The sequence below is a fragment of the Oncorhynchus nerka genome, linkage group LG18 (assembly GCF_034236695.1).
Source record: "Oncorhynchus nerka isolate Pitt River linkage group LG18, Oner_Uvic_2.0, whole genome shotgun sequence".
Classification (NCBI taxonomy): Eukaryota; Metazoa; Chordata; class Actinopteri; order Salmoniformes; family Salmonidae; genus Oncorhynchus; species Oncorhynchus nerka.
The window spans coordinates 80274874-80298429 of record NC_088413.1 but is presented as its reverse complement, the minus strand read 5'-3'; the positions used below and the strand labels follow the sequence as shown (position 1 = coordinate 80298429).

General features: G+C 45.6%; 1 protein-coding gene across 1 annotated transcript in view; it reads right to left on the bottom strand.

Annotated features, from left to right (window-relative positions):
* The window catches only part of actn1 (actinin, alpha 1), a 124243-nt gene that overhangs the window by 33021 nt on the left and 67666 nt on the right, over window positions 1-23556 (bottom strand). Inside the window, 3 exon segments of the mRNA XM_065003382.1 lie at window positions 8891-8976; window positions 12321-12402; window positions 13173-13251. Coding sequence (XP_064859454.1) covers window positions 8891-8976; window positions 12321-12402; window positions 13173-13251 — 247 coding nt within the window.

The window sequence follows — 23556 nt, the reverse complement described above, 5'->3', positions numbered from 1 at the left end:
CTCTCTCTAGATACCTACCGGTCTATCTAGATATCTAACTATCTCTCTCTCTAGATACCTACCGGTCTATCTAGATATCTAACTATCTCTCTCTCTCTCTAGATACCTACCGGTCTATCTAGATATCTAACTCTCTCTCTCTCTAGATACCTACCGGTCTATCTAGATATCTAACTATCTCTCTCTCTAGATACCTACCGGTCTATCTAGATATCTAACTATCTCTCTCTCTCTAGATACTCTAGATCTAGATATCTCTCTCTCTCTCTAGATACCTACCGGTCTATCTAGATATCTAGACTATCTCTCTCTATCTCTCTCTCTAGATACTATCATCTAGATATCTAATGTCTCTCTCTCTAGATACCTACCATCTATCTAGATATCTAACTATCTCTCTCTCTCTCTAGATACCTACCGGTCTATCTAGATATCTAACTATCTCTCTCTAGCTATCATCTATCTAGATATCTCTATCTCTCTCTAGATACCTACCGGTCTATCTAGATATCTAACTATCTCTCTCTCCTCTCTATCTAGATACCTACCGGTCTATCTAGATATCTAACTATCTCTCTCTCTCTCTCTCTAGATACCTACCGGTCTATCTAGATATCTAACTATCTCTCTCTCTCTAGATACCTACCGGTCTATCTAGATATCTAACTATCTCTTTCTCTCTCTCTCTAGATACCTACCGGTCTATCTAGATATCTAACTATCTCTCTCTCTCTCTAGATACCTACCGGTCTATCTAGATATCTAACTATCTCTCTCTAGATACCTACCGGTCTATCTAGATATCTAACTATCTCTCTTTCTCTCTAGATACCTACCGGTCTATCTAGATATCTCTCTTTCTCTCTAGATACCTACCGGTCTATCTAGATATCTCTCTCTCTCTCTAGATACCTACCGGTCTATCTAGATATCTAACTATCTCTCTCTCTCTAGATACCTACCGGTCTATCTAGATATCTCTCTTTCTCCCTAGATACCTACCGGTCTATCTAGATATCTAACTATCTCTCTCTCTCTCTAGATACCTACCGATCTAGATATCTAACTAGATACCTACCGGTCTATCTAGATACCTCTAACTATCTCTCTCTAGATACCTACCGGTCTATCTAGATATCTAACTATCTCTCTCTCTCTCTAGATACCTACCGGTCTATCTAGATATCTAACTATCTCTCTCTCTCTCTCTCTAGATATCTAACTATCTCTCTCTCTCTCTAGATACCTACCGGTCTATCTAGATATCTAACTATCTCTCTCTCTCTAGATACCTACCGGTCTATCTAGATATCTAACTATCTCTCTCTCTCTCTAGATACCTACCGGTCTATCTAGATATCTAACTATCTCTCTCTCTCTAGATACCTACCGGTCTATCTAGATATCTAACTATCTCTCTCTCTCTAGATACCTACCGGTCTATCTAGATATCTAACTATCTCTCTCTAGATACCTACCGGTCTATCTAGATATCTAACTATCTCTCTCTCTCTAGATACCTACCGTCTATCTAGATACCTAATCTATATCTCTCTCTCTCTCTAGATACTATCTAGATATCTAACTATCTCTCTCTCTAGATACCTACCGGTCTATCTAGATATCTAACTATCTCTCTCTCTCTAGATACCTACCGGTCTATCTAGATATCTAACTATCTCTCTCTCTCTCTCTAGATACCTACCGGTCTATCTAGATATCTAACTATCTCTCTCTCTAGATACCTACCGGTCTATCTAGATATCTAACTATCTCTCTCTAGATACCTACCGGTCTATCTAGATATCTAACTATCTCTCTCTCTCTCTAGATACCTACCGGTCTATCTAGATATCTAACTATCTCTCTCTCTAGATACCTACCGGTCTATCTAGATATCTCTCTCTCTCTCTCTAGATACCTACCGGTCTATCTAGATATCTAACTATCTCTCTCTCTCTAGATACCTACCGGTCTATCTAGATATCTAACTATCTCTCTCTCTCTAGATACCTACCGGTCTATCTAGATATCTAACTATCTCTCTCTCTCTCTCTAGATACCTACCGGTCTATCTAGATATCTAACTATCTCTCTCTCTCTAGATACCTACCGGTCTATCTAGATATCTAACTATCTCTCTCTCTCTCTATCTAGATATCTCTATCTCTCTAGATACCTACCGGTCTATCTAGATATCTAACTATCTCTCTCTCTCTCTAGATACCTACCGGTCTATCTAGATATCTAACTATCTCTCTCTCTCTCTAGATACCTACCGGTCTATCTAGATATCTAACTATCTCTCTCTCTCTCTAGATATCTAACTACTCTCTCTCTAGATACCTACTCTATCTAGATATCTAACTATCTCTCTCTCTCTAGATACCTACCGGTCTATCTAGATATCTAACTATCTCTCTCTCTCTAGATACCTACCGGTCTATCTAGATATCTAACTATCTCTCTCTCTCTAGATACCTACCGGTCTATCTAGATATCTAACTATCTCTCTCTCTCTCTAGATACCTACCGGTCTATCTAGATATCTAGATACCTATCTATCTAGATATCTAACTATCTCTCTCTCTCTAGATACCTACCGGTCTATCTAGATATCTCTATCTCTCTCTCTAGATACCCGGTCTATCTAGATATCTAGTCTATCTCTCTCTAGATACCTACTCTATCTTATCTCTATCTCTCTAGATACCTATCGGTACTATCTAGATATCTAACTATCTCTCTCTCTCTCTAGATACCTACCGGTCTATCTAGATATCTAACTATCTCTCTCTCTCTAGATACCTACCGGTCTATCTAGATATCTAACTATCTCTCTCTCTCTAGATACCTACCGGTCTATCTAGATATCTAACTATCTCTCTCTCTCTCTCTAGATACCTACCGGTCTATCTAGATATCTAACTATCTCTCTCTCTCTAGATACCTACCGGTCTATCTAGATATCTAACTATCTCTCTCTCTCTAGATACCTACCGGTCTATCTAGATATCTAACTATCTCTCTCTCTAGATACCTACCGGTCTATCTAGATATCTAACTATCTCTCTCTCTCTCTAGATACCTACCGGTCTATCTAGATATCTCTCTCTCTAGATACCTACCGGTCTATCTAGATATCTAACTATCTCTCTCTCTCTCTAGATACCTACCGGTCTATCTAGATATCTAACTATCTCTCTCTCTCTCTAGATACCTACCGGTCTATCTAGATATCTAACTATCTCTCTCTCTCTAGATACCTACCGGTCTATCTAGATATCTAACTATCTCTCTTCTCTCTCTCTCTAGATACCTACCGGTCTATCTAGATATCTAACTATCTCTCTCTCTCTAGATACCTACCGGTCTATCTAGATATCTAACTATCTCTCTCTCTAGATACCTACCGGTCTATCTAGATATCTAACTATCTCTCTCTCTCTCTAGATACCTACCGGTCTATCTAGATATCTAACTATCTCTCTCTCTCTAGATACCTATCTATCTAGATATCTCTCTCTCTCTCTAGATACCTATCTAGATATCTAACTATCTCTCTCTCTCTAGTCTATCTAGATATCTAACTATCTCTCTCTCTCCTCTCTAGATACCTACCGGTCTATCTAGATATCTAACTATCTCTCTCTCTAGATACCTACCGGTCTATCTAGATATCTCTCTCTCTCTCTAGATACCTACCGGTCTATCTAGATATCTAACTATCTCTCTCTCTCTAGATACCTACCGGTCTATCTAGATATCTAACTATCTCTCTCTCTCTAGATACCTACCGGTCTATCTAGATATCTAACTATCTCTCTCTCTCTCTACTAGATACTATCTATCTAGATATCTAACTATCTCTCTCTCTCTAGATACCTACCGGTCTATCTAGATATCTAACTATCTCTCTCTCTCTAGATACCTACCGTTCTATCTAGATATCTAATCTCTCTCTCTCTAGATACCTACCGGTCTATCTAGATATCTAACTATCTCTCTCTCTAGATACCTACCGGTCTATCTAGATATCTAACTATCTCTCTCTCTCTAGATACTAGATATCTAACTATCTCTCTCTAGATACCACCGTCTATCTAGATATCTAACTATCTCTCTCTCTCTCTCTAGATCTAGATATCCTATCTCTCTCTCTCTCTAGATACCTACCGTCTATCTAGATATCTCTCTCTCTCTAGATACCTACCGGTCTATCTAGATATCTAACTATCTCTCTCTCTCTAGATACCTACCGGTCTATCTAGATATCTAACTATCTCTCTCTCTCTCTAGATACCTACCGTCTATCTAGATATCTAACTCTCTCTCTCTCTAGATACCTACCGGTCTATCTAGATATCTAACTATCTCTCTCTCTCTCTAGATACCTACCGGTCTATCTAGATATCTAACTATCTCTCTCTCTCTCTAGATACCTACCGTCTATCTAGATATCTAACTCTCTCTCTCTCTAGATACCTACCGGTCTATCTAGATATCTAACTATCTCTCTCTCTCTCTAGATACCTACCGGTCTATCTAGATATCTAACTATCTCTCTCTCTCTCTCTAGATACCTACCGGTCTATCTAGATATCTAACTATCTCTCTCTCTCTAGATACCTACCGGTCTATCTAGATATCTAGATACTACCGTCTCTAGATATCTCTCTCTCTCTCTCTCTAGATACCTACCGGTCTATCTAGATATCTAACTATCTCTCTCTCTCTCTAGATACCTACCGGTCTATCTAGATATCTAACTATCTCTCTCTCTCTAGATACCTACCGGTCTATCTAGATATCTAACTATCTCTCTCTCTCTCTCTAGATACTCTCTATCTAGATATCTAACTATCTCTCTCTAGATATCTAACTATCTAGATATCTCTCTAGATACCTACCGGTCTATCTAGATATCTAACTATCTCTCTCTCTCTAGATACCTACCGGTCTAGATATCTAACTATCTCTCTCTCTCTCTAGATACCTACCGGTCTATCTAGATATCTAACTATCTCTCTCTCTCTAGATACCTACCGGTCTATCTAGATACTCTCTAACTATCTCTCTAGATACCTACCGGTCTATCTAGATATCTAACTATCTCTCTCTCTCTAGATACCTACCGGTCTATCTAGATATCTAACTATCTCTCTCTCTCTCTAGATACCTACCGGTCTATCTAGATATCTAACTATCTCTCTCTCTCTCTAGATACCTACCGGTCTATCTAGATATCTAGATACCTATCTCTAGATATCTAACTCTCTCTCTCTCTAGATACCTACCGGTCTATCTAGATATCTAACTATCTCTCTCTCTCTAGATACCTCTCTATCTAGATATCTAACTATCTCTCTCTCTCTAGATACCTACCGTATCTACCGGTCTAGATATCTAACTATCTCTCTCTCTCTCTCTAGATACCTACCGGTCTATCTAGATATCTAACTATCTCTCTCTCTAGATACCTACCGGTCTATCTAGATATCTAACTAGATACCTCATCTATCTAGATATCTAACTATCTCTCTCTCTAGATACCTACCGGTCTATCTAGATATCTAGATACCTATCTATCTCTCTCTCTAGATACCTACCGGTCTATCTAGATATCTAACTATCTCTCTCTCTCTAGATACCTACCGGTCTATCTAGATATCTAACTATCTCTCTCTCTCTAGATACCTACCGGTCTATCTAGATATCTAACTATCTCTCTCTCTCTAGATACCTACCGATCTAGATATCTAACTATCTCTCTCTCTCTCTAGATACCTACCGGTCTATCTAGATATCTAACTATCTCTCTCTCTAGATACCTACCGGTCTATCTAGATATCTAACTATCTCTCTCTCTCTAGATACCTACTAGATATCTCTATCTAGGTCTATCTAGATATCTAACTATCTCTCTCTCTCTAGATACCTACCGGTCTATCTAGATATCTAACTATCTCTCTCTCTCTCTAGATACCTCTCTTCTCTCTCTAGATACTCTCTCTAGATACCTCTCTCTCTAGATACCTACCGGTCTATCTAGATATCTAACTATCTCTCTCTCTCTCTAGATACCTACCGGTCTATCTAGATATCTAACTATCTCTCTCTCTCTCTCTAGATACCTACCGGTCTATCTAGATATCTAACTATCTCTCTCTCTCTAGATACCTACCGGTCTATCTAGATATCTAACTATCTCTCTCTCTCTCTAGATACCTACCGGTCTATCTAGATATCTAACTATCTCTCTCTCTCTAGATACCTACCGGTCTATCTAGATATCTAATACTATCTCTAGATATCTCTCTCTAGATACCTACCGGTCTATCTAGATATCTAACTATCTCTCTCTCTCTCTCTCTAGATACCTACCGGTCTATCTAGATATCTAACTATCTCTCTCTCTCTCTAGATACCTACCGGTCTATCTAGATATCTAACTATCTCTCTCTCTCTAGATACCTACCGGTCTATCTAGATATCTAACTATCTCTCTCTCTCTAGATACCTACCGGTCTATCTAGATATCTAACTATCTCTCTCTCTCTAGATACCTACCGGTCTATCTAGATATCTAACTATCTCTCTCTCTCTCTAGATACCTACCGGTCTATCTAGATATCTAACTATCTCTCTCTCTCTAGGTCTATCTAGATATCTAACTATCTCTCTCTCTCTCTAGATACTATCTATCTAGATATCTAACTATCTCTCTCTCTAGATACCTACCGGTCTATCTAGATATCTAACTATCTCTCTCTCTCTCTAGATACCTACCGGTCTATCTAGATATCTAACTATCTCTCTCTCTCTCTAGATACCTACCGGTCTATCTAGATATACTAACTATCTCTCTCTCTCTCTCTAGATACCTACCGGTCTATCTAGATATCTAACTATCTCTCTCTCTCTAGATACCTACCGGTCTATCTAGATATCTAACTATCTCTCTCTCTCTAGATACCTACCGGTCTATCTAGATATCTAACTATCTCTCTCTCTCTCTAGATACCTACCGGTCTATCTAGATATCTAACTATCTCTCTCTCTCTCTCTAGATACCTACCGTTCTATCTAGATATCTCTCTCTCTCTCTAGATACCTACCGGTAAGATATCTATCTAGATATCTAACTATCTCTCTCTCTCTCTAGATACCTACCGGTCTATCTAGATATCTAACTATCTCTCTCTCTCTCTCTAGATACCTACCGGTCTATCTAGATATCTAACTATCTCTCTCTCTCTAGATACCTACCGGTCTATCTAGATATCTAACTATCTCTCTCTCTCTAGATACCTACCGGTCTATCTAGATATCTAACTATCTCTCTCTCTCTCTCTAGATACCTACCGTTCTATCTAGATATCTCTCTCTCTCTCTAGATACCTACCGGTCTATCTAGATATCTAACTATCTCTCTCTCTCTCTAGATACCTACCGGTCTATCTAGATATCTAACTCTCTCTCTAACTAGATACCTACCGGTCTATCTAGATATCTAACTATCTCTCTCTCTCTCTAGATACCTACCGTTCTATCTAGATATCTCTCTCTCTCTCTCTAGATACCTACCGGTCTATCTAGATATCTAACTATCTCTCTCTCTCTCTAGATACCTACCGTTCTATCTAGATATCTCTCTCTCTCTCTAGATACCTACCGGTCTATCTAGATATCTAACTATCTCTCTCTAGCTATCATCTATCTAGATGTCTCTCTCTCTCTAGATACCTACCATTCTATCTAGATATCTAACTATCTCTCTCTCTCTCTAGATACCTACCGGTCTATCTAGATATCTAACTATCTCTCTCTAGATACTATCATCTATCTAGATGTCTCTCTCTCTAGATACCTACCGATTCTATCTAGATATCTATCTAGATATCTCTCTCTCTCTCTCTCTAGATACCTACCGGTCTATCTAACTATCTCTCTCTCTAGATACCTACCGGTCTATCTAGATATCTAACTATCTCTCTCTCTCTCTCTCTAGATACCTACCGGTCTATCTCTCTCTCTCTCTAGATACCTACCGGTCTATCTCTCTCTCTCTCTAGATACCTACCGGTCTATCTAGATATCTAACTACCTCTCTATAGCTATTATCTATCTAGATATATCTCTCTCTCTCTAGCTATCATCTATCTAGATATCTCTCTCTATCTCTAGCTATCATCTATCTAGATATCTATCTCTCTCTCTAGCTATCATCTATCTAGATATATATCTCTCTCTCTAGCTATCATCTATCTAGATATCTCTCTCTAGCTATCATATATCTAGATATCTCTCTCTAGCTATCTCTCTCTAGCTATCATCTATCTAGATATATCTCTCTAGCTATCATCTATCTAGATATCTCTCTCTAGCTATCATCTATCTAGATATCGCTCTCTCTATCTAGCTTTCATCTATCTAGATATCTCTCTCTCTCTAGCTATCATCTATCTAGATATCTCTCTCTCTATCTAGCTATCATCTATCTAGATATCTCTCTCTCTCTCTAGCTATCATCTATCTAGATATCTCTCTCTAGGGGGGAACAGAGGAACGGGGGAATAGAGGGAACGGGAGAACAGAGGGAACGGGGGTAACAGAGGGAACGGGGGAACAGAGGGAACAGGGGAACAGAGGGAACGGGGAATAGAGGGAATGGGGAGAACGGGGGAACAGAGGGAACGAGGGGAACAGAGGGAACGGGGGGAACAGAGGGAACAGGGGGAACGGGGGGAACAGAGGGAACGAGGGGAACAGAGGGAACGGAGGGAACAGACAGACAGACAGACAGACAGACAGACAGACAGACAGGAACCCAACCAGGGGAGTGGTGTAGTGAGGTGAGGAGGAAAGGGAGTGTTGCATCCTGGGATACCTTTTGAGCACCAGAGAAGGCGTGGTAGAAGCTAGATACGTAGGTCATGATGGCCTTCTCATCCGGGCGGGCCGTGCCCACGATATCTGGAGAAAGAGAGGAGAGGAGGAGGATTGGGGGATGGAGGAAGAGGATGGGGAGGGTGTTGGGGCGGGAGAAGGGGTTGGGGAGGGAGGAGGGGTTGGGGAGGGGAGGAAGAGGATGGGGAGGATGTTGGGGAGGGAGGAGGGATTTGGGGGTGGAGGAAGGGGTTGGGGACAGAGGAGGGGGTTTGGGGACGGTGGAGGGGGTTGGGGAGGAGAGGAGGAGGATGAGGATGGAGGAAGAGGATGGGGAGGGTGTTGGGGAGGGAGGAGGGGTTGGGGACGGAGGAGGGGGTTGGGGAGGAGAGGAGGATGGGGTGGATGGGGGAGCAGGGGGAGAGAGGGAGGGAGGGGTATGGTAATGGTCATTTTAAACACAAGAGATAAATGACATAGAGTAGAGAGTGGGGGTGTCTCAGCAAACACATATATACAGTCAGCTACTTCTGGCCAGGTGAAAACACAACAGACAAATGGGTACCATAGAGTTGAATAGAGGCCACATTGGCCCTAATGCAGGTGGCCCTAATGCAGGTGGCCCTAATGCAGGTGGCCCTAATGCAGGTGGCCCTAATGCAGGTGGCCCTGATGCAAGTGGCCCTGATGCAGGTGGTCCTGATGCAGGTGGCCCTAATGCAGGTGGCCCTGATGCAGGTGGCCCTGATGCAGGTGGCCCTAATGCAGGTGGCCCTGATGCAGGTGGCCCTGATGCAGGTGGCCCTGATGCAGGTGGCCCAAATGCAGGTGGTCCTGATGCAGGTGGCCCTGATGCAGGTGGCCCTGATGCAGGTGGCCCTGATGCAGGTGGTCCTGATGCAGGTGGCCCTGATGCAGGTGGTCCTGATGCAGGTGGCCTTAATGCAGGTGGTCCTGATGCAGGTGGCCCTAATGCAGGTGGCCCTAATGCAGGTGGTGCTGATGCAGGTGGCCCTAATGCAGGTGGCCCTGATGCAGGTGGCCCTGATGCAGGTGGCCCTGATGCAGGTGGTCCTGATGCAGGTGGCCCTGATGCAGGTGGTCCTGATGCAGGTGGCCCTAATGCAGGTGGTCCTGATGCAGGTGGCCCTGATGCAGGTGGCCCTAATGCAGGTGGCCCTAATGCAGGTGGCCCTGATGCAGGTGGCCCTGATGCAGGTGGCCCTGATGCAAGTGGCCCTGATGCAGGTGGTCCTGATGCAGGTGGCCCTAATGCAGGTGGCCCTGATGCAGGTGGCCCTGATGCAGGTGGCCCTGATGCAGGTGGTCCTGATGCAGGTGGCCCTGATGCAGGTGGCCCTAATGCAGGTGGCCCTGATGCAGGTGGCCCTGATGCAGGTGGCCCAAATGCAGGTGGTCCTGATGCAGGTGGCCCTAATGCAGGTGGCCCTGATGCAGGTGGCCCTGATGCAGGTGGCCCTGATGCAGGTGGCCCTGATGCAGGTGGTCCTGATGCAGGTGGCCCTAATGCAGGTGGTCCTGATGCAGGTGGCCCTAATGCAGGTGGCCCTAATGCAGGTGGTGCTGATGCAGGTGGCCCTAATGCAGGTGGCCCTGGTGCAGGTGGTCCTGATGCAGGTGGCCCTGATGCAGGTGGTCCTGATGCAGGTGGCCCTGAGGGCAGGTGGTCCTGATGCAGGTGGCCCTGATGCAGGTGGCCCTAATGCAGGTGGCCCTAATGCAGGTGGCCCTAATGCAGGTGGCCCTGATGTAGGTGGCCCTGATGCAGGTGGTCCTGATGCAGGTGGCCCTGATGCAGGTGGCCCTGATGCAGGTGGCCCTGATGCAGGTGGCCCTAATGCAGGTGGCCCTGATGCAGGTGGCCCTAATGCAGGTGGCCCTGATGCAGGTGGTCCTGATGCAGGTGGCCCTGATGCAGGTGGCCCTGATGCAGGTGGCCCTGATGCAGGTGGCCCTAATGCAGGTGGCCCTGATGCAGGTGGCCCTAATGCAGGTGGCCCTGGTGCAGGTGGCCCTGATGCAGGTGGCCCTAATGCAGGTGGTCCTGATGCAGGTGGCCCTGATGCAGGTGGCCCTGATGCAGGTGGTCCTGATGCAGGTGGCCCTGATGCAGGTGGCCCTGATGCAGGTGGCCCTGAGGGCAGCCCTCACTTTGACAGAAATAAGCCCATTTTGGATCAGCTGAATGTTACATTGTATCATAAAGATATAGATATATAGTTTCTCACATGTATATTTAGGATTCAGATGTTTCTGCTAATCATTTCCGACATTTTGACATTTTGACTGAATTGATATAGCGCCTCACAATCATCATATCATAACATAGACGGTACTGCTATCGTCCATTTTTAACACGACACCTAATCTTTCCCAAACTTTATGGTAAAAACTGGACCTCCTGTTCCACCCCACAATCACATGATGACAGGTTGACTAATTCAAGTTGAGGAAAACAGGATAACAGGATCCAGGAAGGGAAGCTCCACTTTGAGTCACTCCAGAGTACGTGCTGATCTAGAGAAAATTCAATATACACTCTCTCTGTCTCTCTCTCTCTCTGTCTCTCTCTCTGTCTCTCTCTCTCTGTCTGTCTCTCTGTATCTCCCTCTGTCTCTCCCTCTGTCTCTCCCTCTGTCTCTCTCACTGTCTGTCTCTCTCTCTCAGCTCGCTCTGTCTCTCTCTCTCTCTCTCTCTCTGTCTCTCTCTCTCTGTCTCTCCCTCTGTCTCTCTCACTGTCTGTCTCTCTCTCTCTCAGCTCGCTCTGTCTCTCTCTCCCTCTGTCTCTCTCGCTCTGTCTCTCTCACTGTCTGTCTCTCTCTCAGCTCGCTCTGTCTCTCTTTCTCTCTGTCTCTCTCTGTCTGTCTTTCTCTCTTTCTCTCTGTGTGTCTCTGTCTCTCTCTCTCTCTCTCTCTCTGTGTCTCTGTCTCTCTCTCTCTCTCTCTCTGTGTCTCTGTCGCTCTCTCTCTCTGTGTCTCTGTCTCAGCTCACTCTCTAAGATATCTATATTTAGGTACAGAGCTAACCAGTTTAAAATGGGGAATAGGGACAACAAATTTAACTCAGAATAGAGACAACAGAGCAAAGCCTTCTGTCATCTCGGTTTATTCTTTCTTTCGACATTCTGAAAAGTCAGAGGTCGGACCAGACAATGTCTGTGGGGGTCAAAATATCTCGTTAAAAACAAGAAACTAAAAAAAACATGAAAAGTTGAGTGAAACAAGGTCGCGCTCCAGACTGACTACATTGCAGATGTTGCATTGCATCAACCAACGGTTACGTGCCATAACAAATGGCTGTATCATACGACATGTTAAACACCTACCCAGGCATTGTGAGATATGGCAAGAACGCGGCCATGTCAGTCTCGACTTCACTTCCTCCTTGACCCTTAACCCTCCTGGTCTTACCCTCAGCGTCCAACATCTTGGGAATGTCCAGGTACTTCTCTGCCACGTCAAAGGCTGTGTTCAGGTTAGTCATGGGGTCATCCTACAGGTGAGAGAAGAAACAGGAGGAGATCAGACCACCTGGTTAGGTGAAAGGTCAGGTGGTCCCTGAGGAGAGATCTATATGGTTCTCTATAAGGTGAAAGGTCAGGTGGTCCCTGAGGAGAGAGGGTTGATCTATATGGTTCTCTATAAGGTGAAAGGTCAGGTGGTCCCTGAGGAGAGAGGGTTGATCTATATGGTTCTCTATAAGGTGAAAGGTCAGGTGGTCCCTGAGGAGAGAGGGTTGATCTATATGGTTCTCTAAAAGGTGAAAGGTCAGGTGGTCCCTGAGGAGAGAGGGTTGATCTATATGGTTCTCTAAAAGGTGAAAGGTCAGGTGGTCCCTGAGGAGAGAGGGTTGATCTATATGGTTCTCTAAAAGGTGAAAGGTCAGGTGGTCCCTGAGGAGAGAGGGTTGATCTATATGGTTCTCTATAAGGTGAAAGGTCAGGTGGTCCCTGAGGAGAGGGGGTTGATCTATACGGTTCTGTATACGGTGAAAGGTCAGGTGGTCCCTGAGGAGAGGGTTGATCTATATGGTTCTCTAAAAGGTGAAAGGTCAGGTGGTCCCTGAGGAGAGGGGGTTGATCTATACGGTTCTGTATACGGTGAAAGGTCAGGTGGTCCCTGAGGGGAGGGGGTTGATCTATATGGTTCTCTATAAGGTGAAAGGTCAGGTGGTCCCTGAGGAGAGAGGATCTATTTGGTTCTGTGTGTGTCAGTCAGTAAGTGGTTCTGTGTAAATGTATCATCAGGGCACTAGTCTCTCACCTTGCGTAGCTTGCCATAGTCAATGAGCTCTGGACGGTGTCTGTGAATGAGAGCACAGAATCCCAACCCATCTTTCCAGCTGAGAGAGAGAGAGAGAGAGAGAGTAAGACAAAATCATGACAATCATGTCCTTAGCTCTAGACCAGCACTGAGGAATACCTAACCTATATTCAATTTAACATCATGTTGACATATCTCTCCCTGTCCCTCTCCCCGTCTCTCCACATCTCTCTCCCCATCTCTCTCCCTGTCTCTCCCCATCTCTCTCCCTGTCTCTCCCCATCTCTCTCCCCATCTCTCTCCCTGTCTCTCCCCATCTCTCTCCCCGTCTCTCCCCATCTCTCTCCCCATCTCTCTTCCTGTCTCTCCCCATCTCTCTCCCTGTCTCTCCCCATCTCTCTCCCCATCTCTCTCCCTGTCTCTCCCCATCTCTCTCCCCTCTCTCTCTCCCTGTCTCTCTCCCCATCTCTCTCCCCATGTCTCTCTCCCCATCTCTCTCCCTGTCTCTCCCCATCTCTCTCCCTGTCTCTCCCCATCTCTCCCCGTCTCTCCCCTCTCCCTCTCTCTCCCTCTCTCCCCATCGCTCTCCCTGTCTCTCTCCCCATCTCTCTCCCTGTCCCTCTCCCCGTCTCTCCCCATATCTCTCCCTGTCTCTCTCCCCATCTCTCTCCCTGTCCCTCCCTGTCTCTCTCCCTGTTTCTCCCCATCGCTCTCCCTGTCTCTCTCCCCATCTCTCTCCCTGTCCCTCTCCCCATCTCTCTCCCCATCTCTCTCCCGGTCTCTCTCCCCATCTCTCTCCCTGTCTCTCTCCCCATCTCTCTCCCTGTCTCTCTCCCCATCTCTCTCCCTGTCTCTCTCCCCGTCTCTCTCCCTGTCTCTCTCCCCATCTCTCTCCCTGTTTCTCCCCATCTCTCTCCCTGTCTCTCTCCCCATCTCTCTCCCTGTCTCTCTCCCTGTTTCTCCCCATCTCTCTCCCTGTCTCTCTCCCTGTCTCTCTCCCCATCTCTCTCCCTGTTTCTCCCCATCTCTCTCCCCATCTCTCTCCCTGTCTCTCTCCCCATCTCTCTCCCTGTTTCTCCCCATCTCTCTCCCTGTTTCTCCCCATCTCTCTCCCTGTTTCTCCCCATCTCTCTCCCTGTTTCTCCCCATCTCTCTCCCTGTTTCTCCCCATCTCTCTCCCTGTTTCTCCCCATCTCTCTCCCTGTCTCTCCCCATCTCTCTCCCTGTCTCTCTCCCCATCTCTCTCCCTGTCTCTCTCCCTGTCTCTCTCCCCATCTCTCTCCCTGTTTCTCCCCATCTCTCTCCCTGTCTCTCTCCCCATCTCTCTCCCCGTCTCTCTCCCCATCTCTCTCCCTGTCTCTCTCCCCATCTCTCTCCCTGTTTCTCCCCATCTCTCTCCCTGTTTCTCCCCATCTCTCTCCCTGTTTCTCCCCATCTCTCTCCCTGTCTCTCTCCCCATCTCTCTCCCTGTCCCTCCCTGTCCAGCCATCCAGAAGACTAAGCATTCTCCATATAACGTGAAAGATGATCTCTACATCCATCCTGTCCTCATTACACAACAAACTCTACTCCTCTGAGTCAGGGCTGGTGTCCATAGAGCCAGGTCTGATCAGTCTCTGAGTCATGGGCTGGTGTCCATAGAGCCAGGTCTGATCAATCTCTGAGTCAGGGCTGGTGTCCATAGAGCCAGGTCTGATCAGTCTCTGAGTCAGGGCTGGTGTCCATAGAGCCAGGTCTGATCAGTCTCTGAGTCATGGGCTGGTGTCCATAGAGCCAGGTCTGATCAATCTCTGAGTCAGGGCTGGTGTCCATAGAGCCAGGTCTGATCAGTCTCTGAGTCAGGGCTGGTGTCCATAGAGCCAGGTCTGATCAATCTCTGAGTCAGGGCTGGTGTCCATAGAGCCAGGTCTGATCAATCTCTGAGTCAGGGCTGGTGTCCATAGAGCCAGGTCTGATCAGTCTCTGAGTCAGGGCTGGTGTCCATAGAGCCAGGTCTGATCAATCTCTGAGTCAGGGCTGGTGTTCATAGAGCCAGGTCTGATCAGTCTCTGAGTCAGGGCTGGTGTCTATAGAGCCAGGTCTGACCAGTCTCTGAGTCAGGGCTGGTGTCCATAGAGCCAGGTCTGATCAGTCTCTGAGTCATGGGCTGGTGTCCATAGAGCCAGGTGGAAAAACAATGGAGGCCAGCTACTGTGCCAGTAAAACAGGAGAGAAGAGATACAGAGAGAGAGAGAGAGAGAGAGAGAGAGAGAAAGAGAGCGAGAGAGAGAGCGAGAGAGAGAGAGAGCGAGAGAGAGAGCGAGAGAGAGAGCGAGCGAGAGAGAGAGCGAGAGAGAGAGCGAGAGAGAGAGAGAGAGAGAGAGAGAGAGAGGAGAGAGAGAGAGAGAGAGAGAGAGAGAGAGAGAGAGGGAGAGAGATAGAGAGAGAGAGAGAGAGCCACTGTGCCAGTAAAACAGGAGAGAAGAGATACAGAGATACAGAGAGAGAGAGAGAGAGAGAGAGAGAGAGAGAGAGAGAGCGAGAGAGAGAGATAGCGAGAGAGAGCGAGAGAGAGAGAGCAGGAACCAAGACTTCATTAAAAAAAATCAGAAATACAGACATTTTCCTCCTACAAGAAACATGGTATAGAGGAGATGGACCCACTGGTTGCCCTCTAGGTTACAGAGAGCTGGTAGTCCCATCCACCACACTACCAGGTGTGAAACAGGGAAGGGACTCAGGGGGTATGCTAATTTGGTATAGAGCAGACATAACCCACTCTATTAAATTAATCAAAACAGGAACATTTTACATCTGGCTAGAAATTAATAAGGAAATGACCTCAACAGAGAAACATGTCCTCATGTGTGCTACCTATATCCCCCCCACTAGAATCCCCATACTTGAACGAAGACAGCTTCTCCATCCTGGAGGGGGAAATCAATAGTTTCCGGGCCAAATGACATGTTTTAGTCTGTGGCGACCTAAATGCCAGTGACAGCATTCCCTCCCCCATATGCCCCCCTACACACTATGACAACATAACCAACAAAAACAGGTCACAACTCCTGCAGCTCTGTCGCACACTGGGTATGTACATAGTCAATGGTAGGCTTCCAGGGGACTCCTATGGTAGGTACACCTATAGCTCATCTCCTGGCAGTAGTACTGTAGACTACTTTATCACTGACCTCAACCCAGAGTCTCAGATCACAACAAAATCACACTCTATTTGAACAGAGCAATACTCAATCATGAGGCATCAAAGCCAAAGGAACTGAGTAATATTATGTAATGCTATAGATGGAAGGAAAGTAGTGTGGACATCTGCCAAAAACAATTAGGCAACAACAAATGCAATCCCCTCTAGACAATTTCCTGGGTAAAACGTTCCACTATAATAGTGAAGGTGTCAACTTGGCAGTAGAAAATCATAAGAGTATATTTGATCTCTCAGCTTCTCTATCAAATCTAAAAATGTCAAGCGGACAACCTAAGAAAATGAACAACAATGACAAATGGTTTGACGAAGAATGCAAAAACCTAAGAAAGAAATCGAGAAACCTGTCCAACCAAAAACATAGAGACCCAGAAAACCTGAGTCTACGCCTTCACTATGGTGAATCACTAAAACAATACAGAAATACACTACGGAAAAAGAAGGAACAGCATGTCAGAAATCAGCTCAATGCAATTGAAGAATCCATAGACTCGAACCACTTCTGGGAAAATTGGAAAACACTAAACAAACAACAACACGAAGAATTATCTATCCAAAATGGAGATGTCTGGGTAAACCACTTCTCCAATCTGATTGGCTCTATAACAAAGAACAAACAGCAAAAACATAAACATGATCAAATACAAATATTAGAATCAACTATTAAAGACTACCAGAACCCACTGGATTCTCCAATTACTTTGAATGACCTACAGGACAAAATATGTGTTGATGATAATTAAATAAAATATACAGACCACAAATTCCAATTGGCTATACTAAAACTATTTAACATCATCCTCAGCTCTGGCATCTTCCCCAATATTTGTAACCAAGGACTGATCACCCCAATCCACAAAAGTGGAGACAAATTTGACCCCAATAACTACCGTGGGATATGGGTCAACAGAAACCTTGGGAAAATCCTCTGCATTATCATTAACAGCAGACTCGTACATTTCCTCAATGAAAACAATGTACTGAGCAAAGTGTGCCTTGTCATCAAGGCAAAGGGTGTCTACTTTGAAGAATCTAAAATCTAAAATATATTTTGATGTGTTTAACACTTGTTAGGTTACTACATGATTCCATATGTGTTATTTCATAGTTTTGATGTCTTCATTATTATTCTACGATGTAGAAAATAGTAAAAAATAAAGAAAAACCCTGGAATGAGTAGGTGTGTCCAACTTTTTGATTGGTACTGTATCTATCAACAAATTGGCGAGGGCACTAGAACAGTCTGCAGCACCCGGCCTCACCCTACTAGAACCTGAAGTCAAATGTCTACTGTCTGCTGATAAAATGGTGCTTCTGTCCCAAACCAAGAAGGGCCTACAGCAGCACCTAGATCTTCTGCACAGATTCTGCCAGACCTGGGCCCTGACAGTAAATCCCAGTTCCCAGGACTAGTAATACAAATTCCATCTAGACACTAGAAAACTATACACACTAGAGGTCGACCGATTCTGATTTTCCAACGACGATAATCGACACAGAGGAGGAGGACTGAAAAAAGGGGTTCCTTTTAACATGAGTCTTTAATATTCCCAGGGATGACGTTTTAGGTTGTAGTTATTATAGGAATTATGACGTGTCGACTTCGACTATTGGATGTTCTTTTAGTTGACAGGCTTGAAGTCATAAACAGCGCTGTGCTGTTGCTAAGCATTGCTAAGAGCTGCTGGCAAACGCAGTAAAGTGCTGTTTGAATGAATGCTTACGAGCTGCTGATGCCTACCATCGCTCAGGCAGACTGCTCTATCAAATCATAGACTTAGTTATAATAACACACGGAAATACGAGCCTTTGGTCATTGATATGGTAAAATCCGGAAACGATCATTTCGAAAACAAAACGTTTATTCTTTCAGTGAAATACGGAACCGTTCCATTTTATCTAACGGGTGGCATCCATAAGTCTAAATATTCCTGTTACATTGCACAACCTTCAATGTTGTCATAAATTACATTCTGGCAAAATAATGACGGTCTTTGTTAGGAAGAAAGCCAGGCGGCCCAAACTGTTGCATATACCCTGACTCTGCGTGCAACGAACGCAAGAGAAATGACACCATTTCACCTGGTTAATATTGCCTGCTAACCTGGATTTATTTTAAGTAAATATGCAGGTTTAAAAAAAAATGTTACTTCTGTGTATTTTAAGAAAGGCATCGATGTTTATGGTTTAGGTACATTACGTTAAATCATCACCCGTTTGGCAAAGTTGAAGTAGGATGTGATTGGATGATAAATTAATTAATTAAATTAACAGGCACCGCATCGTCTATATGCAACCCAGGACAAGCTAGTTAACCTAGTAATATCATCAACCATGTGTAGTGACAAGCTAGTTAACCTAGTAATATCATCAACCATGTGTAGTGACAAGCTAGTTAACCTAGTAATATCATCAACCATGTGTAGTGACAAGCTAGTTAACCTAGTAATATCATCAACCATGTGTAGTGACAAGCTAGTTAACCTAGTAATATCATCAACCATGTGTAGTGACAAGCTAGTTAACCTAGTAATATCATCAACCATGTGTAGTGACAAGCTAGTTAACCTAGTAATATCATCAACCATGTGTAGTGACAAGCTGAACAAGCATCAACCAGTTAACCTTAACCTAGTAATATCATCAACCATGTGTAGTGACAAGCTAGTTAACCTAGTAATATCATCAACCATGTGTAGTGACAAGCTAGTTAACCTAGTAATATCATCAACCATGTGTAGTGACAAGCTAGTTAACCTAGTAATATCATCAACCATGTGTAGTGACAAGCTAGTTAACCTAGTAATATCATCAACCATGTGTAGTGACAAGCTAGTTAACCTAGTAATATCATCAACCATGTGTAGTTAACTAGTGATTATGTTAAGATCGATTGTTTTGTTATAAGATAAGTTTAATGCTAGCTAGCAACTTGCTCATTGCAGCCACAAGGTCCTTTTGACGCTGCACTAGCGTAACAGGTAGTCAGCCTGCCAGTTTCCTCATGGATTGCAGCCTGCCAGTTTCCTAGTGGATTGCAGCCTGCCAGTTTCCTCATGGATTGCAGCCTGCCAGTTTCCTCATGGATTGCAGCCTGCCAGTTTCTAGTGGAACCTAGTAATATCATCAACCTGCCAGTTTCCTCGTGGATTGCAGCCTGCCAGTTTCTCATGGATTGCAGCCTGCCAGTTTCTCCAGCCTGCCAGTTTCCCTCGTGGATTGCAGCCTGCCAGTTTCCTCGTGGATTGCAGCCTGCCAGTTTCCTCGTGGATTGCAGCCTGCCAGTTTCCTCGTGGATTGCAGCCTGCCAGTTTCCTCGTGGATTGCAGCCTGCCAGTTTCCTCGTGGATTGCAGCCTTCCAGTTTCCTCATAGATTGCAGCCTGCCAGTTTCCTAGTGGATTGCAGCCTGCCAGTTTCCTCATGGATTGCAGCCTGCCAGTTTCCTTGTGGATTGCAGCCTGCCAGTTTCCTCATGGATTGCAGCCTGCCAGTTTCCTCGTGGATTGCAGCCTGCCAGCTGGTTGCAGCCTACCAGTTTCCTCGTGGATTGCAGCCTCCAGTTTCATGTGGATTGCAGCCTGCCAGTTTCCTCATGGATTGCAGCCTGCCAGTTTCCTTGTGGATTGCAGCCTGCCAGTTTCCTCGTGGATTGCAGCCTACCAGTTTCCTCGTGGATTGCAGCCTGCCAGTTTCCTCATGGATTGCAGCCTTCCAGTTTCCTCGTAATTGCAGCCTGCCAGTTTCCTCGTGGATTGCAGCCTGCCAGTTTCCTCATGGATTGCAGCCTGCCAGTTTCCTCGTGGATTGCAGCCTGCCAGTTTCCTCGTGGATTGCAGCCTGCCAGTTTCCTCGTGGATTGCAGCCTGCCAGTTTCCTCATGGATTGCAGCCTGCCAGTTTCCTCGTGGATTGCAGCCTGCCAGTTTCCTCATGGATTGCCGCCTGCCAGTTTCCTCATGGATTGCAGCCTGCCAGTTTCCTCGTGGATTGCAGCCTGCCAGTTTCCTCGTGGATTGCAGCCTGCCAGTTTCCTTGTGGATTGCAGCCTGCCAGTTTCCTCGTGGATTGCAGCCTACCAGTTTCCTCGTGGATTGCAGCCTGCCAGTTTCCTCATGGATTGCAGCCTTCCAGTTTCCTCGTGGATTGCAGCCTGCCAGTTTCCTCGTGGATTGCAGCCTGCCAGTTTCCTCATGGATTGCAGCCTGCCAGTTTCCTCGTGGATTGCAGCCTGCCAGTTTCCTCGTGGATTGCAGCCTGCCAGTTTCCTCGTGGATTGCAGCCTGCCAGTTTCCTCATGGATTGCAGCCTGCCAGTTTCCTCGTGGATTGCAGCCTGCCAGTTTCCTCATGGATTGCCGCCTGCCAGTTTCCTCATGGATTGCAGCCTGCCAGTTTCCTCGTGGATTGCAATGTAATCGGCGTCCGAAATAGGCAGATTACCGATTGTTGTGAAAACTTGAAATCGCCCCTAATTAATCGGCCAAGGTCGACCTTAAACATCAGCGCCACAGGTAACTTCCACAAAGCTGTGAACGATCTGAGAGACAAGGCAAGAAGGGCATTCTATGCCATCAAAAAGAACATCAAATTCAACATACCAATTAGGATCTGGCTAAAAATACTTGAATCAGTCATAGAGCCCATTGCCCTTTATGGTTGTGAGGTCTGGGGTCCGCTCACCAACCAAGACTTCACAAAAAGGGACAAACATCAAATTGAGACTCTGCATGCAGAATTCTGAAAAATTATCCTCAGTATATAACATAAAACACCAAATAATGCATGCAGAGCAGAATTAGGGAGATTTCCGCTGTCAAAATCCATAAAAGAGCAATTCAATTCTATCTAAAACCACCTAAAAATAAGCGATTCTCAAACCCTCACTTACAGACAGGAGAACCTGGAAACAAGTCCCCTCAGCCAGCTGGTCCTGGGACTCTGTTCACAAACACAAACAGAGCCCCAGGACAGCAACACAATTAGACCCAACCAAATCATGAGAAAACAATAAGATAATTACATGAAACATTGGAAAGAATTAACAAAAAAAACAAAAGCAAACTAGAATGCTCTCTGGTCCTAAACAGAGAGGACACAGTGGCAGAATACCTGTCCACTGTGACTGACCCTAAACAGAGAGGACACAGTGGCAGAATACCTGACCACTGTGACTGACCCTAAACAGAGAGGACACAGTGGCAGAATACCTGACCACTGTGACTGACCCTAAACAGAGAGGACACAGTGGCAGAATACCTGACCACTGTGACTGACCCTAAACAGAGAGACACAGTGGCAGAATACCTGACCACTGTGACTGACCCTAAACAGAGAGGACACAGTGGCAGAATACCTGACCACTGTGACTGACCCTAAACAGAGAGGACACAGTGGCAGAATACCTGACCACTGTGACTGACCGTAAACAGAGAGGACACAGTGGCAGAATACCTGACCACTGTGACTGACCCTAAACAGAGAGGACACAGTGGCAGAATACCTGACCACTGTGACTGACCCTAAACAGAGAGGACACAGTGGCAGAATACCTGACCACTGTGACTGACCCTAAACAGAGAGGACACAGTGGTAGAATACCTGACCACTGTGACTGACCCTAAACAGAGAGTACACAGTGGCAGAATACCTGACCACTGTGACTGACCCTAAACAGAGAGGACACAGTGGCAGAATACCTGACCACTCTGACTGACCCTAAACAGAGAGTGGTAGAATACCTGACCACTGTGACTGACCCTAAACAGAGAGGACACAGTGGCAGAATACCTGACCACTGTGACTGACCCTAAACAGAGAGGACACAGTGGCAGAATACCTGACCACTCTGACTGACCCTAAACAGAGAGTGGTAGAATACCTGACCACAGTGACTGACCCTAAACAGAGAGGACACAGTGGCAGAATACCTGACCACTGTGACTGACCCTAAACAGAGAGGACACAGTGGCAGAATACCTGACCACTCTGACTGACCCTAAACAGAGAGGACACAGTGGCAGAATACCTGACCACTCTGACTGACCCTAAACAGAGAGGACACAGTGGCAGAATACCTGACCACTGTGACTGACCCTAAACAGAGAGGACACAGTGGCAGAATACCTGACCACTCTGACTGACCCTAAACAGAGGACACAGTGGCAGAATACCTGACCACTGTGACTGACCCTAAACAGAGACCACAGTGGCAGAATACCTGACCACTGTGACTGACCCTAAACAGAGAGGACACAGTGGCAGAATACCGACCACTCTGACCCTAAACAGAGAGGACACAGTGGCAGAATACCTGACCACTGTGACTGACCCTAAACAGAGAGTCACCACAGTGACTGACCCTAAACAGAGAGGACACAGTGGCAGAATACCTGACCACTGTGACTGACCCTAAACAGAGAGGACACAGTGGCAGAATACCTGACCACTCTGACTGACCCTAAACAGAGGGACACAGTGGCAGAATACCTGACCACTGTGACTGACCCTAAAGCAGAGAGGACACAGTAGCAGAATACCTGACCACTGTGACTGACCCTAAACAGAGAGGACACAGTGGCAGAATACCTGACCACTAACCCTAAACAGAGATTCACAGTGGCAGAACCCTCCACTGTGACTGACCCTAAACAGAGAGGACACAGTGGCAGAATACCTGACCACTGTGACTGACCCTAAACAGAGAGGACACAGTGGCAGAATACCTGACTCTGTGACTGACCCTAAACAGAGAGTACACAGTGGCAGAATACCTGACCACTGTGACTGACCCCAGAGAGGACACAGTTGCAGAATACCTGACCACTGTGACTGACCCTAAACAGAGAGACACAGTGGCAGAATACCTGACCACTGTGACTGACCCTAAACGAGAGGACACAGTGGCAGAATACCTGACCACTGTGACTGACCCTAAACAGAAACACAGTGGCAGAATACCTGACCACTGTGACTGACCCTAAACAGAAACACAGTGGCAGAATACCTGACCACTGTGACTGACCCTAAACAGAGAGGACACAGTGGCAGAATACCTGACCAATGGACTGACCCTAAACAGAGAGACACAGTGGCAGAATACCTGACCACTGTGACTGACCCAAAATTACACCACTGTAAATACAACCTATATTTGTTTATTTATTTTCCCTTTTGTACTTTAACTAT